The sequence below is a fragment of the Microplitis mediator genome, chromosome 1 (genome assembly GCF_029852145.1).
Source record: "Microplitis mediator isolate UGA2020A chromosome 1, iyMicMedi2.1, whole genome shotgun sequence".
In the NCBI taxonomy this organism is placed as follows: domain Eukaryota; kingdom Metazoa; phylum Arthropoda; class Insecta; order Hymenoptera; family Braconidae; genus Microplitis; species Microplitis mediator.
The window spans coordinates 848,793-868,335 of NC_079969.1; the positions used below are offsets into that span (position 1 = coordinate 848,793).

General features: G+C 36.9%; 1 protein-coding gene and 1 long non-coding RNA gene across 2 annotated transcripts; both read left to right on the forward strand.

Annotated features, from left to right (window-relative positions):
• The first annotated feature begins 4,222 nt into the window (after positions 1-4,222).
• Positions 4,223-5,807, forward strand: LOC130664468 (uncharacterized). Its single transcript, XR_008989414.1, has 5 exons — positions 4,223-4,361; positions 4,595-4,811; positions 4,900-5,368; positions 5,513-5,637; positions 5,729-5,807. It is a non-coding gene; the product is annotated as an uncharacterized LOC130664468 (long non-coding RNA).
• Positions 5,808-7,977: 2,170 nt separating this feature from the next.
• Positions 7,978-9,717, forward strand: LOC130676527 (uncharacterized). Its single transcript, XM_057482865.1, has 2 exons — positions 7,978-8,068; positions 8,703-9,717. Exon 2 carries the CDS (start codon positions 8,752-8,754, stop codon positions 9,715-9,717), a length of 966 nt encoding a protein of 321 aa, XP_057338848.1. The 5' UTR covers positions 7,978-8,068; positions 8,703-8,751.
• The last annotated feature ends 9,826 nt before the right edge of the window (positions 9,718-19,543 follow it).

Below are 19,543 nucleotides of genomic sequence, written 5' to 3' on the forward strand. Positions count from 1 at the left end.
ATTCTTGTAGAGTTATAATGTGAGATAGTTTTTAAGTGGTGGAATTGTTGATTGGTTGAGATTTTCGCGGGTAGTGTTTAAAACTGGTGTAGTTGTTGTGTGGTACAGTTACTTGTGGTAGGCCTGGTTATGGTTCAGTTGTCGTAAAAGGTAGAAATTTTTATGGTAGACCTATTCATGTGCCAAGCAGCCATTAAAAAGATGTGTACTTGTTTTTGAGCAGATTAATTTATTATTTGCTTGAATATTTCTTTACATTGCTTATAAGTTGTTAAGATCAAATTTTAACGATGTCAATAATTGATTTTAAAGTTATTGTCGTGAAAATGCTGGAATGTTGAAAAGTGATGATCTCTGCTGCTTTATTCTTTGAATTATGGACTTCATTTTAATGCTGAGCGGTGGATAATAAGTAATTGAAGTTGGAATTGATGGCTATGGGAAATCAAAAATGAATTATGATTAAATAAAAAAATAATAATTTTCACTATATTCGGATGCAAGCCGTTTTCCAGCCAATATCTTTGTTCTTCCATGAAATAATGATACTTACTTGAGAAGTAGTTGGTCTATGTTCGGAAGCTGGCTGAGGGATTCCCTGTTACAATAAATGAATGGTATTAATTTTACTCATAAAAATACTATTCATTAAAAATTACTGGACTTACATTGCGAACCGTTGGCCCATGTGGTACGCCGCTTCCAGTATTAGGTGTTTGTGGTACAACGCTTCCAGTATCAGTTGTTGGTGCAGCACTTCCAGTACCAGTTGTTGGTGCAACGCTTCCAGTATCAGTTGTTGGTGCAGCGCTTCCAGTACCAGTTGTTGGTGCAGCGCTTCCAGTATCAGTCGTTGGTGCAGCGCTTCCAGTACCAGTTGTTGGTGCAGCGCTTCCAGTATCAGTTGTTGGTGCAGCGCTTCCAGAACCAGTTGTTGGTGCAGCGCTTCCAGTACCAGTTGTTGGTGCAGCGCTTCCAGTACCAGTTGTTGGTGCAGCGCTTCCAGTACCAGTTGTTGGTGCAACGCTTCCAGTACCAGTTGTTGGTGCAGCGCTTCCAGTACCAGTTGTTGGTGCAGCGCTTCCAGTACCAGTTGTTGGTGCAACGCTTCCAGTACCAGTTGTTGGTGCAGCGCTTCCAGTACCAGTTGTTGGTGCAACGCTTCCAGTACCAGTTGTTGGTGCAGCGCTTCCAGTACCAGTTGTTGGTGCAGCGCTTCCAGTACCAGTTGTTGGTGCAACGCTTCCAGTACCAGTTGTTGGTGCAGCGCTTCCAGTACCAGTTGTTGGTGCAACGCTTCCAGTATCAGTTGTTGGTGCAGCGCTTCCAGTATCAGTTGTTGGTGCAGCGCTTCCAGTACCAGTTGTTGGTGCAGCGCTTCCAGTATCAGTCGTTGGTGCAGCGCTTCCAGTATCAGTCGTTGGTGCAGCGCTTCCAGTATCAGTTGTTGGTGCAGCGCTTCCAGTATCAGTTGTTGGTGGTACGTTTCCAGTATTAGTTACTGGTGGTACTTTTCCAGTATTAGTACTGGAAGGTTCGAACCAATTTACAGTCTGTAAAAAAACGTCAATTAAAAAAAAGTAAAATGGATTTTCTTACAAAAATCACTTGGCTTACTTGAGGAAAAGTTGGTCTCTTTCTAGGGCCTCCTCGAGGCCGTGGCTGTGAAGAAAACAAACGAATATTATAGAAAAGCTACAAAATCGGTTTTTATAAGTTTAGTGATCGGTTTTGACTAGGAAATTGTTAGTGGGGAATGAAAATTGCTTAACATAAGTGTGCTATGAAAATATCTATTTAAATTGATTGTAATCACCGTAGCTGGATTAGTTGGTGTATCATCAGCAGAAGCAGGTTTTGGCATGATTGTAGTACCAGTTGCCTATAAATTATTAATAAATATATAAATTTTATTTTTATAAAATTGTAGTGCGATCCATACGAAAAAATGTATGCGTTGAGACAATGTCTCGTTGCCGTCTGAAACTACACAAGTCGTAGTGCCGTGGTCACATAACTAATTATCACGTCGACGCATGTCCGTAAGGGTGCAGTGGGGACAGAGTCCCGAAGCTAGTCCTATACCCAAATTTATCAGCCAATCACTTCGATCCTGGACCAATTAGTAATATATGACGCGTAGCTTATTCACTATTGTAATATGCTAGTAATTTACTTGCGATTCTGTTAATACGGACAATTTATACAGCGCTTGCATCTTCACGGTAAGATATATTTTGCGGATATCACTATGCCAGTATGGGCGTGAACGCCATACTGTATGGTATCGAAGATTTTTCAATGCAAGAAATTGCACAGTATCTTTCGGGCTTACTGGAAGGACCGTTCGTGCGAAACCAAGGTGACCCCAGTCTATGGTCGAGGGTGCGGGTCGCAACAAGGCGTCAATCTAGTCGGTTTGGCCTGTCGTGGGAATGGAGTGAGGTTAATCAAGAGCTCGTACTCAAGTGCAAGGACGTTGAGGGGTGTTATGGTTTAATTGGTCCCGGCTTACGTTCACAAGTTCTATGGCGCCTAAGCAAGGCTGCCCAAAAATTTTATTTATAGATCCTTACGATGAAGAAGGACCAGGGAAAGGTATGGCAGGTCACTGCCTGCAATCGTGAGAGTAATCTTTGTTTGCGGGATGGTAAATATATCCGTTTCGCAGAGTGGCGTTTTATCCATCGTGCGCGCCCGGACGTCTTGGATGGAAGTACTATACAGTATAGTCAATAACGCCATACTTCTGGGACTTGTTACAAATAAATACTGTCTTGGAATACTTCACATACTATTTTAGTATCTGTCTCGAGACCATGTCAGCATGGTATTGAACGCCATGTATTTCTTACCGTGTTCTTGTAAGTAATTTTTATTATTATAATTGGCAATAAACAATCGTTGCAATTATTAATCATTCACTTTATCTATTATCTGTTCATCCCACACGGAGAGAATTAAATAGTTCTGATTCCTATGCTAGAATGGTAACCATTACTATGTTACATTGTAACGAAGATTTCTGTGAAAATCCTGTGTGAATTTTCTGTAAAAAATCTTTAGAGTTGTGGCAAAAATATGAGTGATAGCTTATTCGATGCGGAATCAAATTTTGAGCAAGATGTGTTTTTTTTTTTTTTTATTATCAAAATTTCAATTTTTTATTAACAAAAAATATAAACAAAATAAAGAATCTTAGATTGTTGTTAATAACTCAATAACTATCAGCGATATCGAAAATCTCAAAAAAGATCTTTAAAGAGGAAGAAATTTCTGAAAAAAAGTCTTGACTCCCCGAACTCTAGCTCCATAACCAATAATTTTTATTCAATGTTGAAAATCGGATTCCGCGCGGCTGCTGTCACATTGGCGCGTTGAGGTTAGAGTAAGACAGCAACCGCTGATAGTTATTGAGTTATTAACAACAATCTAAAGTGGTCCCAGTAAGAGAATACACCTCGGAAATTTCCCCCACCACCTGACATTTATGAACTGCGCATTCGCACAGAAAAGTGGAAGAACATTCAACACATAAAACATCCAGAGTGGGAGTAAAAACCGACGACACCCGAGATGCATTTTCTTGTTGGGATGACAATAAGATTCTTTATTTTGTTTATATTTTTTGTTAATAAAAAATTGAAATTTTAATAAATAAAAAAAAAACACATCATGCTCAAAATTTGATTCCGCATCGAATGAGCTATCACTCATATTTTTGCCACAATTCAAAATATTTTTATACAGCAAATTCACACAGGATTTTCACAAAAATCTTCGTTACAATGTAACATAGTAATGGTTACCATTCTAGCATAGGAATCAGAACTATTTTTTTCTCTCCGAGTATTCATATCCTATTTTACTGGTACACTGATAGAAGGATTTGTTTGTATTTAATAAATCAATTTATTAAAATCTTTTTCAGATATTTTTTTGGGTGGAAAAAATATTTTTTTACTATTAACAATATTCGTTAGTATTAACAAAATCTATTTTTTATGAGAACAAAATTTTTGTAACTATTAAGAAGCTTTAATATATTGAAAAAAATATTTATTTCCACCAAATAAGATTTGTTAATAGTTAAAAAATATTTTGTTGGTGGTCGGTGTTGATAGATGGTTATACTTAACGCGTAGTTGTAAAAAAATATATTCGCTGGGTGCGTGACCCCAGCGCCACCTAACGATACAACTTACGGTGGCTTTTTTGACAAAATTAACACGTATTAGATGCTAAATAGTAATTGAAAAAATTAAATAAACTTAAAAAAAATATTTTTTCAATTTAAAATGTGACATATTACACAAAGTGTACATTAAATTAAATATTTTTCCTTGGGTCAGCTGAAAACAGTAAGTAAAATAAACACAATAACTAAAATAAGTTTCAAGTGAATTAGAGGTTAAGCAGTGTTAAAATCTGTCAAGATGTTCATTGTTAAATTAATATTAAATGAAAAATCAGTATTAATATTAAATATATCATAATCTCAAATTAGATAAAAAATAAGAAGTAGCTCTATTTAACATAATTATATATTTATGAATGTATCTTAAATTTTTAAATTCTTTATTCAATTTTTTAGATAAAAAATGGAATTCGTCTTAAGAACTGGCTTTCAAAGGATTACTCATAATATAAATTTTCAACCACAAACATTAATAAAGGGTAAAAATTTAGTCGCTGCTGAACATGTGAGAGATGTTGAAGAACACCGAAAATTAAATCTAAGTTATTTAATTAAATCGTGCGTCATTCGACAAGCATCGGTCAATTCAACGCCTTACACAACATCATTGAATGTAATAACAATTTTTATAATATTTACATACAACAATTATCATTGCTTATATTTTTATAAACTTTATTTTAATTGTTTTAATATTTCAGATTAATGAGACACGACTTGTGACAGATGTCAAGTGTGATTGTGTTTACAATCAGAGCAAGAAATGTAAACACATCGCAGCATTAATTTATTACATTAATAATGAGGAGAGTGCATCAAAAACAAGTCATGAACAAAATTTATACTTGCTATTTCTACTGGTATTTTTGCAATCGACTACACAACAACTTTGATGAACCATTTTATTTTATTTATTTAATTAAACTGACACACGTGTTATTTTAATAGCCTTAAGTAATAAAGAGCCACCCTTAGTTCTGTATTGTCCGCAGTGCGCGCTGACATCAGTTTTATGTCCCCCACTATGCCTTACGCTCCCAGCGAATATGCAAATACATGATTTTCATACGATAAGTTGCTTATTATTTTATACTTTGTGGAAAACAATTAATAAAATGGAAGCTTTGCTACAATCGTGGGATTTAAGTGAGTTATACTCGATTTTTTGTGGTAAGTTGACAGTTATATATAAGGTATATTCAGAAGCATCAGTACTTAACCTATTCATTGTCTTGTCATCCTATTTTATTTTTTATATTCCGTTTCTAAAATTAACACTAAATTTATGAATTTACTTTTGTATTCCCACTCTAGTAAACCATATAACTGACTTTGAAATCCTTGGTGAATTCCTTACTAAAACTCGAGAAGAGACCCAAAAAGAAATAATCCCTAGTGTTTGTTTACGACTTCGTTTAAATAAAAAATATAATGAATATGTAGGTTTCTTTTTTATTTTACTATTTATTTTTTTAAATTCAATTCATTATTCTCAAAAAATTATTTCAAATAATTTTATTTTATTTACAGATTTCCCATCACGAGAAGATTAATGTAAAACTTTTCTAAAAATAATAAGAGGAATTTTTTAAATATTAATAATCCAGTGTGTAAATACTAATAAATGATTTATTAAATATTAATAAATCATGTTTTATATGTTAATAAATCATTTGTTAAATAGTAATAAATATTTGGTTAGCACAAAAAAATTGCTGCTAATAAATGATTTATTAACTGTTAATAAATATTTGTTAAGGACCTATCCTCTAATAAATTATTTATTAAATATTAACAAATCTTTTTAAATACAAAAAAATCCTTCTATCAGTGTAAGATTCTTGAGTAGTTAACAAAAGTATTATTAATTAAGTTATAAATAATAATTCGACCATCAATAAGAATAATCTATAATTTTATAAGCCGTGAGGTAGGTTTATAAGTTTTCACATACGTTGCCGTGTTTGAATAAGTGCGGGTCTTTGCTTTGCAAGAACTCCAGCCTACTGCTCTGTCCAAGTAATTATAAAATTTGTTAGAGACCAGCCTAAGCCAGGGTTCAACCCGCGAATTCTGGTGGCTGCTGGTGAAAATCGCGAAGATAAAAAGCGATTTGTCTCAACATAGCAGGGCAAAATTAGTATATAAGTGATATATCTTTAGTAGACTGGGCCAAAAAAATTAATTATTTTTTTTTTTCATAGCTATATCGAAAATATTATTCAGAATGACAAAAAAAAAACTTCATAAAAGTTTGAGCCTTTAATATTAATTTTAAGAGGTCTATCATCGCAATTTTTAATTTTAATTCATAATTTGATGTTTTACTTTAGAACTGCTAAAACATCGGAGTAAAAAAAATTCATTTCCACTTATCCTTATGTAAAACTAAATTCCCTACAAAAAAGGTCTGATTGAAAATTTTCGTCAGACAAGCCGTTTCCGATTAATTAAGCTTAATAAAGTGATATATTTTTTCGATTTAACATTTATACTTTTGAATTTTGTAACTGACGAATCAAGAAATATCTAATAAAGACCATGGCAGATTTTTGAAGGAAATTGAATGCTCTACAAAAAAGGTCTCTTAACATTTTTCGCTAAATTCACTCCTTCGAACGTTATTCAGGTTATTGAAATCGTTTTGACTCAAATTCAACCTTGAATAACTTTCGAAGGAGTGAATTTAGCAAAAAATGTTAAGAGGCCTTTTTTGTAGAGCATTGAATTTCCTTCAAAAATCTGTCATGGTCTTTATTAGATATTTCTTGATTCGTCAGTTACAAAATTTAAAAGTAAAAATGTTAAATCGAAAAAATATATCACTTTATCAAGCTTAATTAATCGGAAACGGCTTGTCTAACGAAAATTTTCAATCAGACCTTTTTTGTAGGGAATTTAATTTTACATAGGAATAAGTAGAAATGAATTTTTTTTACTCTAATGTTTTAGCAGTTCTGACGTAAAACATCAAATTATGAATTAAAATTAAAAATATCGATGATAGACCTCTTAAAATTAATATTAAGGGCTCAAACTTTCATGAAATTTTTTTTTTGTCGTTCTGAATAATATTTTCGATATAGCTATGAAAAAAAAAAATAGTCAATTTTTTTGGCCCAGTCTAATCTGTAGTATTGTCGTATGCACGCTTTTTTACCTGCAAATATTCTCGGATAGCGGGGGGGGGGGGGTACTTAATGATATACTAATTTTTTGGGAACTCAAATATGTCAAATAATTATTTTTTAATGATATTCTAAATGAATAGAAAAAATTTTTCCCCCCGCCTCCTGTCTTGTTTTGCCCTTCTGTCCCTCTATTTTTTTTTCGTATGGATTTTCAAAGATTTATTCAATACCGTGATATCGATGTTGTTTATAGCATCATGTTCACTATCTTTAAAGCCTTCTACAAGCTCATTCAAACCTGCAAATTCTGAGTCATCGTTGTCATCAGGCTGTAAAAAAAAAATTTTTAAATTTTAAATCGTAAGTTTGTAATTTTTTTCAGTTTTCGGATAAAAAAATTTTTTTTCCTGGTACTAATTTTGAAAAATCATGATTTTGACACCTGCTTTTATTTGTTTTTTGTAAAAATTTTATAGTAATTTAACAGAAACATAATGTTAAATGTTATTTGATTATTTTATTTAAATTAAGGGGTCGTAAGCATTATAATTAGCATGGAAAATAAAAATGGAGTCACAGTACATTAGATGACAATTAAAAAATTTGTAAATTAAAATTAGTGTTTTTTATTTCTTTAATGATATTAATGGATAACTTAACCTCTTAAAAAATGATTTTGTATTCATAATCAGATATTGATGTTGATAAAAATTGAAAAAACTGTTGATTTATTGCCGTTGTAAGTACAAATTCACATTAATTTAATTATTCTATCAATTAATAGTAAACCTGAGGAGTTTGGTAAAATGAGACACTTGATACAATAAATTTTTCGTGGCCCAAAGTGAAGAAATTTTTTTAAAATTATAGCCGAAATTTTACTTTTAAAACCAACATATCTTGGAAATTATCACAGTTACGAAAAATATAAATGAATACATTTTCATACAAAATTTAATTTCCTACAAAAAAGTATTCTTTAAAAATTTTGATAAAGTCAATAGTTTAGAAGTTAAAGCTCTATTTAGACAGTAGCCGCAAATTTTTTTGTCTAATTTCGATTAAAATTTCTTCCGAGTTTTAAAATTAGAATATCGTCGAAACTATCGCACTTACAGATATTATATAAGAATACTTTTTTATAGAGAATTTGATTTCCTACAAAAAAGTATTCTTTAAAAATTGTGATAAAACCAGTAGTTTAAAAGTTACAGCTCTATATAAATAGCAATAATAAATAATGTGTTTTCCGAATCATAACAGCATTATTTCGATAATAAACTCGACAAAAAATTTTTTCCGTTACAAAGTGTCTCATTTTGCCCCTTTTTTCCCTATATATATTTTAAGCTAATTGAAAAAAAATTCCCTAGATGATCATAGGAAAGTAATGAAAAATTTATAATTTTCTATCAAAAAATAATGAATCAGTCATCAACACGCAACACAATATTTTCCCACGAATTCACTTTTAAAATAACGGAAAACAATAAATATATAGATTCAGAACGTGTTGATCTCATAAATTCGTCAACTAATGGACAATTTTATATATCTGCCCTCGTCACTGATAAAAATCAATTAGACGTCAAAATATTTAAAACATTTTTACAATCAGCTATAGCTACTATTTACATAAAAGTCGCCGATCAAGCTTATTCGATAATCGACATTTCAGATTGGAAAGAATCATGTGAAATTTACAATATCCCAATTCCGAGTTATTGTTACAAATGTTACTATTGCAAAAAAGTCGGGCCTCACAAAGAACACGATCTACTTTTTACATACTTCAAAATAACAAGTAAAATAATATGGTACGGATTTATTGACGAGTTCAAATTGTCGGATCTAAATCACGATGTACAAAACTACCCAATTCGATCGGAATTCAGTGACGTTGTTATAAAAACCCGGGACAAAATATTTCCAGCTCATAAAATTATTTTGGCTATTCAGAGCCCGGTTTTCGCAAAAACATTGACTACGGAGACTAAAGAATCTAAAGAAAACTGTATCTTCCTTCAGAATGTCGACGGAGATGTAGTCGAGGAATTAATGACGTTCATGTATGAGCGTAAGTTGGAAAAAGTTTACAATGATGATGTCATTGCATTAAAATTATTCAAAATTGCGGGAATGTATCAAATTAAAAAATTAGTAAGTATTTGTGGGTTAATATTGAGCAAAAGTTTAACGATGAATAACGTTCTGATGCTGTATGAAACCGCTAAAAAATACGATTCATTTATTTTGAAACATCGAGCGATGGCGTTTATTTTGATAAATCGTAATGATATTATTCCTTCTAATATATTCAAGGAATTCTGTATAAAAGAGCCTGGACTAATGTATGAAATAATTGAAAACCTCAACAATATATATTAGAATATGTAATAAGATATGAGCTTGGAAACAAATATATTAAAATTTTAATGTAAGCTTGCAAGTCTTTACTTTATTTGCTTTTAACTTCTAAGTTATTTTTCTCTATCTCATTTTTTGCGGAGGCCGACTTACCCCTTTTTTATACGACCGCGTTTGCGTGCAATGGCGCAATCGCAGCATGGATGGAAAAATCTCAAAAAACAGCCGGTATAGTCGGTCACTTTATTGGCGACTTTCTGCTCGATAGTGAGGGCCCCCTTTCCTCAGAGGGCGGGCACAAGCCGGGATTCGAACCCTGACGGGGTGTCACGTAGGCACTGAGTGCTCGTCACTAGCGACCGTGTAATTTTAAATTATAAAATAATATCAAAATTTTAACTAAATCACAAAAAAAAGATTTTTTTCACTTAAGTTTATATTTTTTGTTCAGATAATTGAATTTCTAATCGAATTAAAAATTTTAAACTGTAGAAAAATACTAGACTTATTAATGACCGCACACTGTAGATGGGATTCGAACCCATGACCTTACGCACGAAAGACAGACGCTTTTACTGCTACGCTACGGATCCAACTCGTAGCTATTTATTTTAGTTATAAAAAAAAAAATTTAATTTAAAATCTACTACTAGAGATAAAAAAAAAAATTCTGTTTTTTTTTGCCTCATGTGTTGTTGTATATATTTTTTTTTTTCAGATATCTGCGAAATTTAATGTGATTTTATAAATATATCGATATATTAATACTGACCTTATCATCACCGTCGTCACATCTCCCAGTAGCGGCGATAATTCCAAAAATAATGAAATATATAAAACGAATATTCATTTTGATATATTTTCAGAAATCTAAAAAATACAATTTATTATTTTTTCTTTCTATTAGTATTCAAGATTCACAAAAAAAAAACCTTAAATTCAAAATCATTAATTAAATTACTCTAAAAAAATAATTAAAATCACTTACAGACTGCGTGAATTCAATCGTCGTCGTGTCAACTAAATAATAAATATAAATTAGATTTTGTCAGGCTTATTATTGCCTTATCTGACCAAGTTCCCACCTAGCTATTTCGCCCGGAGCAATTTTTTGGTCATTAAAGCTGTTATTGAATTCAATGTTAAAAAAATACGTCAAATTCCATTCCAATATGACATTGTATTCAATATAAGTAGAACAAATAGATTATTATTGTAAAATAAAATAAAAACTTAGAAAAAAAATTTTAGGTCTTACGGCTCCCGATGTTGGTTCCGAGTCCCATAAGAACGTAAAAAAAAAATTCAAAATCAGTCTAATTAACTTTTTTAACTTCCCGCTAAGAAAATTGTAAATTTTAAAAAATTCGGGAAGTTATTGTTTTTACTCCGATTTTCGAAAATCGAATTTTCATCAGATGTCGACGTTTTGAGGTTCTAGGAAACTATTCTAACTATTTTCAGAATGAAGTCCGAGTGTCTGTATGTATGTATGTATGTATGTGTGTGTGTGTGTGTGTGTGTGTAGGTGTGTGTAAACACTTCGTAACTTTTGAACTAATCAACCGATTTGGATGTTTAAGGTAGCAATCGAAAGAGCTTGTTGGCCATCAACTTTCCTGAAAATTTCAGATCATTTGATCAAGCAGACTCGAAAATATCGGCGAATTACGAAAAAAAAAAATTTTTTTGTTTTGTTTTTTAGTGATTTCTCAGAAACGACTTGAACGATCGACTTCAAAATCTAATCAGCTCTAGAACTTTATAAGCCGCGTCGAATGCGACCACAACCATCTCAATCGGTTAATTTGTTTAAGAGATATCGTTGGAGAAAGAAATAGTAAAAAACGGTTTTTTTCTATTATCTTCGAAGTGACTTATCCGATCAATTTCGAAATCTAATCAGCTCTAGAACTCAATAAAACGCGCCGATTGCCACCTCAAACGTCAAAATCGGTTGATTAGTTCAAAAGATATCGGCGCTGAAAAGTTAAAAAAATAACATTTTATGTTATTTTTTCCGGATAAATCAAAATATAATGTGTTAAAATGTGTCTGAAATCATACCAACTCCTTCTCAATATAGTCTCTTTCGATCATCAGATAATGTCATATAACTTGTTCTTTAGTTTTAAACATATTGTCCGCAAAAAATTGAAAAAACCCAGTCTTTAATGTTTTTCTCGGATATTCCATATATTATTGCTCTGACCTAAGTCAAAACTCATTCAAATCTTGATTTTGATCACTGACGTTGATTTCTGCCTCAACATTTTTATTTCAGAGAACATAATCGAAAATATAAATTTTAAAGCCGCTTCTTCATTAATGATTTTTGATTCTTAACTTTTAAGCTCTAGCATAAAACGTAACTTGTTAGAGCTTGAAAAGTTCATAAAAAAACGATTCCATGTAATAGCATTTTCGAAGAGCTCGAAAATATATTCACAGTGATGTTTTCAAGCGCCTTGAGCTCGAAAACAGCGGGAAGTTTTGGGGCTGGCCCGCAGGGTCAACCGACGCCCAGATTTTTTTTTTTACAACACCGAGTGCTGGGTCTATCTTTTCTATGGGATTGCTATACTAGGGTTGCTACTAGGGCAGAAATCACAATACCTGTTTCGTAATAGCAGTGACGCTAGACGTTATCACCGTGAACAAAAAAATTAAGCATATCATCCGAGATACCGGTACGGGCAATACAATATCTATTGCTTCCAATTGAGTGAACTTAAAAACAAGGCGATTAAGAGTCATAACACTCCTAAATCCACAGCAAATAATGGCAATCAAAACAGGCACCCCATAAAAGTCAGCCATATCTTCACATATTTTACACAATTTAACATAAGCAGATTTAATATTCTCAATATCGTAAAGAACAGATTCACGTGAAAGTACCAACTGTGCTACAGATGATATTTGAACTTGAGCGCCGCCTAATTTCGAGTAGCCCAGTTTGTAAATAGCCAAGTTAATGCTCTCAAATCTCTTGTCGATCCTATTTAGTTGCATCGCGTTTTGTATTATCACCCCACTACTCAATACAGTATAGGAATATTGCCGAAAGATATCGTTATCGCGGGATAGTATATCAGGTCCCACACTATTATGAAGTTAATGACCATAAATAAGTTAACAGTAAATAATATATTGTTGACACAGTCATTTTTCAATTTATAATCTGAACACTTGTCCAAAATTTCGTCCACGTTCTTTAATTTATTGATGACCTTTATCATGATCTTCTGCCTGATGATATATATAAAGGGAATCAAAATTGTAGACAGTAACGCTATGAACAGCATTTTCACTAGCATTATAGTTGAATTCGAGCCTTGATAAGTTTTATTTGATAGTTCATAAAATAATCCGTAAGGCGCAAATGAAATGTTCAATAAAAAAAATACAATGTTGTAACAAATTCCGGCGTAAGAAACTCTACATATACTATTTCTATTTTTACTTCGGAAAATTCCTGAGATATCTGTCGTCCAGGGCGATAGTCCAAGTAATTTAAAAAAACTGCATTGAATGAACAAAAAAAGTCGATAGCACATGGAATCATTTTTATTTAAATTAAATTTTTGAAAATTTGTGTAACCCATTGTTCAATTACTATCTGACGTGTTGTCTCTATTGTATCACAATTATGACTAATGAGTACCAGGATATTATTTTATCTAGATTTCACTTGGTTGCGTGATTATTTTTTTTCATGTACTTCATTGAGTTGATACTCTGGTTTATGAATCGGGTGTTAACAAGATAATTTATAATTCAATTTAATTGTTTAAGTTGTGTGCTTCGGATTTTTACTCACGCTCATAAATTATGGAAAGCGCACGTGCTGGCCATTTATAAAAACCTATTTTATTAGTGGGGATGAAAAGATGTTGATACCCGACGTACTTTGGACTCAACAGTGGTCCTCGAGAGATCATTATTGGTTTCATTAAATAACTGCGTACGCTTCGTATTGCGAATTAAGAGAGATGAGCATAGATCGACATCAGCTAGGGTGGCTAACACCTTATAGTCGTAGGCTAGAGCTTGTCGCGTGTGAATTTTATAAAGCTCTGTCTTATGCGACCAGGTCTTTTTGGGCATCAGTTAGTCCTTAGGCCCAACTGCATCTCATCGTGATTTCACTAAGACGAATACTCTTCTAGTTCCATTTGCTCGCACAACTTACCAGAAGTCATTTTTGATTACGGGTTGCAATTTTTGGAACTCGCTTCCACTCGAAGTAACGACATCAGTAACTTTAGATGAATTTCGAAGTAAATGTTATTTGTATTCAATGAATCTAGATAATCAGTAAAGCCTTTGGAGATTAAACTATTGTATTTTTTAGAATGAGCGAGTAAGCGTCTGAAAATTTTGTAGATGGGAAATTACATTGTATTCTGTTGAGTTCATTGTAATTGTTCTCACTAATAATAATAATAAAATAACATGAATATTGATTTTTGATCACAAGGAGCAGTAGCTCCATGATCGTAAATAAATAAACTAAACCAAACTACTTTTTGTTCGCCCGAAGTACTGTGACCGTCGCCACAGAGCCGTCTGTGTAATGTAGAGGTGGGTAGTTCCGGACCTGTATAGTTCCATGAACTATGTCTTTTGTCGGATACGTATCCGATCGTTCCTCAAAATTCACTTTAGTATACTCACTAGTTCTTTTTTGTCCGCCACTGCCGTCATTAGCAACAAGCACTAAAACAGCAGAATAATTTTTGATTGGTGATTTTTTATGGAACTTTGAGTTGAATACCAATAATAATCCATCCACTATTTAGTATAAAATAATATAGTTCGCCGTGATAATGCGTCTTAAACACATAGGTTGCATAGCATAATGTTGTGTATACTAGAATATTTTGTAGGTCTACGTTCGAAATACTGAGCCTTCATGAGGATTAAAAACAGTAAATAGTTCCACGGATATGATTCCAGGAACTAGTTCTTTTTCGCTCCAGAGACGTACCAGGTTCAATTCGCAATGTTCCCGGAACAACCCACCTCTAATGTTCCTGTATGATAGTGTTTTTATTGGGTAGGCTTAAAATTGATAGAAATGTTTTAAGTAGCGTATTTTGTTTGGTAGAGATTTATTCTGGGATAGTTGAAATGTTGTTGAGTTATTTATGGTACCCTGGCGGTTTTGAATCACCCTGCAAACACGGTGGAATCAGGGTGGGTACAACGTGTAACCACCCTGATTCCACGGTGTACTCACCGCGATTTCACGTACACCGCGTATTTACCGTGGATACACCGTGGAATCAGGGTGGTTACACGTTGTACCCACCGTGATTCCACCGTGTTTCCTCGCCCAGGGTGTTTCCAGGGTGATTCAAAACCACCAGGGTAGGCTTGTAAATGGCAGAGATGCTAATGGTAGGTATTTTTATGGGTGACCTGTATTGTGGTAGAGATGTTTACGGTAGCGAGTGTTATGGTTGAGTTCGTTACAGGGAGAGTTATAATCTTGTAGAGTTATAATGTGAGATAGTTCTTAAGTGGTGGAATTGTTGATTGGTTGAAATTTTCACGGGTAGTGTTTGAAACTGGTATAGTTCTTATGTGGTAGTTACTTGTGGTAGGCCTGATTATGGTTCAGTTGTCGTAAAAGGTAGAAATTTTTATGGTAGACCTATTCATGTGCCAAGCAGCCATAAAGAAGATGTGTACTTGTTTTTGAGCAGATTAATTTAATAATAGCTTAAATATTTTTTTACATTGCTTATAATTTGTTAATATCGAATTTTATGTCAATAATTAATTTTAAAATTATTTTCGTAAAAATGGTGGAATGTTGAAAAGTGATGGTCGCTGCTGCTTTATTCTTTGAATTATGGACTTCATTTTAATGCTGAGCGGTGGATAATAAGTAATTGAAGTTGGAATTGATGGCTATGGGAAATCAAAAATAAATTATGATTAAATAAAAAAATAATAATTTTCACTATATTCGGATGCAAGCCGTTTTACAGCCAATATCTTTGTTCTTCTATGAAATAATGATACTTACTTGAGGAGTAGTTGGTCTATGTTCGGAAGCTGGCTGAGGGATTCCCTGTTACAATAAATGAATGGTATTAATTTTATTCATCAAAATACTATTCATTAAAAATTACTGGACTTACGTTGCGAACCGCTGGCCCATGATTAGAAGCCGGTGGGATGAATGACTGTAAAGAATAAATAGACGTTAATTTCGTAGGTAAAAAATAGTGACTTTTGACACGAATTACTATTTTTTGAAAATTATTACACTTACTTCTGAAGTTGGACCAGCGCCTCCAGTACCACTTGTTGGTGCATCGCCTCCAGTACCACTTGCTGGTGCAGCGCCTCCAGTACCACTTGCTGGTGCAGCGCCTCCAGTACCACTTGCTGGTGCAGCGCCTCCAGTACCACTTGCTGGTGCATCGCCTCCAGTACCACTTGCTGGTGCATCGCCTCCAGTACCACTTGCTGGTGCAGCGCCTCCAGTACCACTTGCTGGTGCAGCGCCTCCAGTACCACTTGCTGGTGCAGCGCCTCCAGTACCACTTGCTGGTGCATCGCCTCCAGTACCACTTGCTGGTGCAGCGCCTCCAGTACCACTTGTTGATGCATCGCCTCCAGTACCACTTGCTGGTGCAGCGCCTCCAGTACCACTTGCTGGTGCATCGCCTCCAGTACCACTTGCTGGTGCATCGCCTCCAGTACCACTTGCTGGTGCAGCGCCTCCAGTACCACTTGCTGGTGCATCGCCTCCAGTACCACTTGCTGGTGCATCGCCTCCAGTACCACTTGCTGGTGCATCGCCTCCAGTACCACTTGCTGGTGCATCGCCTCCAGTACCACTTGCTGGTGCAGCGCCTCCAGTACCACTTGCTGGTGCAGCGCCTCCAGTACCACTTGCTGGTGCAGCGCCTCCAGTACCACTTGTTGATGCAGCGCCTCCAGTACCACTTGCTGGTGCAGCGCCTCCAGTACCACTTGCTGGTGCATCGCCTCCAGTACCACTTGCTGGTGCATCGCCTCCAGTACCACTTGTTGATGCATCGCCTCCAGTACCACTTGCTGGTGCAGCGCCTCCAGTACCACTTGCTGGTGCATCGCCTCCAGTACCACTTGCTGGTGCATCGCCTCCAGTACCACTTGCTGGTGCAGCGCCTCCAGTACCACTTGCTGGTGCAGCGCCTCCAGTACCACTTGCTGGTGCATCGCCTCCAGTACCACTTGCTGGTGCAGCGCCTCCAGTACCACTTGCTGGTGCAGCGCCTCCAGTACCACTTGCTGGTGCAGCGCCTCCAGTACCACTTGCTGGTGCAGCGCCTCCAGTACCACTTGCTGGTGCAGCGCCTCCAGTACCACTTGCTGGTGCAGCGCCTCCAGTACCACTTGCTGGTGCAGCGCCTCCAGTACCACTTGCTGGTGCATCGCCTCCAGTACCACTTGCTGGTGCATCGCCTCCAGTACCACTTGCTGGTGCAGCGCCTCCAGTACCACTTGCTGGTGCAGCGCCTCCAGTACCACTTGCTGGTGCAGCGCCTCCAGTACCACTTGTTGATGCAGCGCCTCCAGTACCACTTGCTGGTGCAGCGCCTCCAGTACCACTTGCTGGTGCATCGCCTCCAGTACCACTTGCTGGTGCATCGCCTCCAGTACCACTTGTTGATGCATCGCCTCCAGTACCACTTGCTGGTGCAGCGCCTCCAGTACCACTTGCTGGTGCATCGCCTCCAGTACCACTTGCTGGTGCATCGCCTCCAGTACCACTTGCTGGTGCAGCGCCTCCAGTACCACTTGCTGGTGCAGCGCCTCCAGTACCACTTGCTGGTGCATCGCCTCCAGTACCACTTGCTGGTGCAGCGCCTCCAGTACCACTTGCTGGTGCAGCGCCTCCAGTACCACTTGCTGGTGCAGCGCCTCCAGTACCACTTGCTGGTGCAGCGCCTCCAGTACCACTTGCTGGTGCAGCGCCTCCAGTACCACTTGCTGGTGCAGCGCCTCCAGTACCACTTGCTGGTGCAGCGCCTCCAGTACCACTTGCTGGTGCAGCGCCTCCAGTACCACTTGCTGGTGCATCGCCTCCAGTACCACTTGCTGGTGCATCGCCTCCAGTACCACTTGCTGGTGCAGCGCCTCCAGTACCACTTGCTGGTGCATCGCCTCCAGTACCACTTGCTGGTGCATCGCCTCCAGTACCACTTGCTGGTGCAGCGCCTCCAGTACCACTTGCTGGTGCAGCGCCTCCAGTACCACTTGCTGGTGCATCGCCTCCAGTACCACTTGCTGGTGCAGCGCCTCCAGTACCACTTGCTGGTGCATCGCCTCCAGTACCACTTGCTGGTGCAGCGCCTCCAGTACCACTTGCTGGTGCAGCGCCTCCAGTACCACTTGCTGGTGCATCGCCTCCAGTACCACTTGCTGGTGCAGCGCCTCCAGTACCACTTGCTGGTGCATCGCCTCCAGTACCACTTGCTGGTGCATCGCCTCCAGTACCACTTGCTGGTGCATCGCCTCCAGTACCACTTGCTGGTGCATCGCCTCCAGTACCACTTGCTGGTGCATCGCCTCCAGTACCACTTGCTGGTGCATCGCCTCCAGTACCACTTGCTGGTGCATCGCCTCCAGTACCACTTGCTGGTGCATCGCCTCCAGTACCACTTGCTGGTGCATCGCCTCCAGTACCACTTGCTGGTGCAGCGCCTCCAGTACCACTTGCTGGTGCAGCGCCTCCAGTACCACTTGCTGGTGCATCGCCTCCAGTACCACTTGCTGGTGCAGCGCCTCCAGTACCACTTGCTGGTGCATCGCCTCCAGTACCACTTGCTGGTGCATCGCCTCCAGTACCACTTGCTGGTGCATCGCCTCCAGTACCACTTGCTGGTGCATCGCCTCCAGTACCACTTGCTGGTGCATCGCCTCCAGTACCACTTGCTGGTGCAGCGCCTCCAGTACCACTTGCTGGTGCAGCGCCTCCAGTACCACTTGCTGGTGCAGCGCCTCCAGTACCACTTGCCTGTAAATTATTAATAAATATATAAATTTTATTTCTATAAAATTGTATTGCGATCCATACGAAAAAATGTATGCTGTGAGACAATGTCTCTTTGCCGTCTAAAACTACACAAGTCATAGTGCCGTGGTCACATGACTAATCGTCACGACGACGCATGTCCGTAAGGGTGCAGTGGGGACAGAGTCCCGAGGCTGGTCCTATACCCAAATTTATCGATCAATTACTTCGATCCTGGACTAATTAGTGATATATGACGCGTAGCTTATTCACTATTGTAATATGCTAGTAATTTACTTGCGATTCTGTTAATACGGGCAATTTATACAGCGCTTGCATCTTCACGGTAAGATATATTTTGCGGATATCACTATGCCAGTATGGGCGTGAACGCCATACTGTATGGTATCGAAGATTTTTCAATGCAAGAAATTGCACAGTATCTTTCGGGCTTACTGGAAGGACCGTTCGTGCGAAACCAAGGTGACCCCAGTCTATGGTCAAGGGTGCGGGTCGCAACAAGGCGTCAATTTAGTTGGTTTGGCCTGTCGTGAGAATGGAGGGAGGTTGGAATATTTCTCATACTATTTTAGTATCTGTCTCGAGACCATGTCAGCATGGTGTTGAACGCCATGTATTTCTTACCGTGTTCTTGTAAGTAATTTTTGAATCATTAATGATTCACTTTATCTACTATCTGTTCATCCTTTTCATATCCTATTTTACTGGTAAAATTTTGGAGTAGTTAACAAAATTATTATTAATTAAGTTATAAATAATAATTCGACCATCAATAAGAATAATCTATAATTTTATAAGCCGTGA

What these genes read in the sequence shown, in the direction of transcription:
- LOC130676527 (XM_057482865.1), top strand. Translation starts at nt 8,752, where the DNA reads ATGAATCAGTCATCAACACGCAACACAATATTTTCCCACGAATTCACT.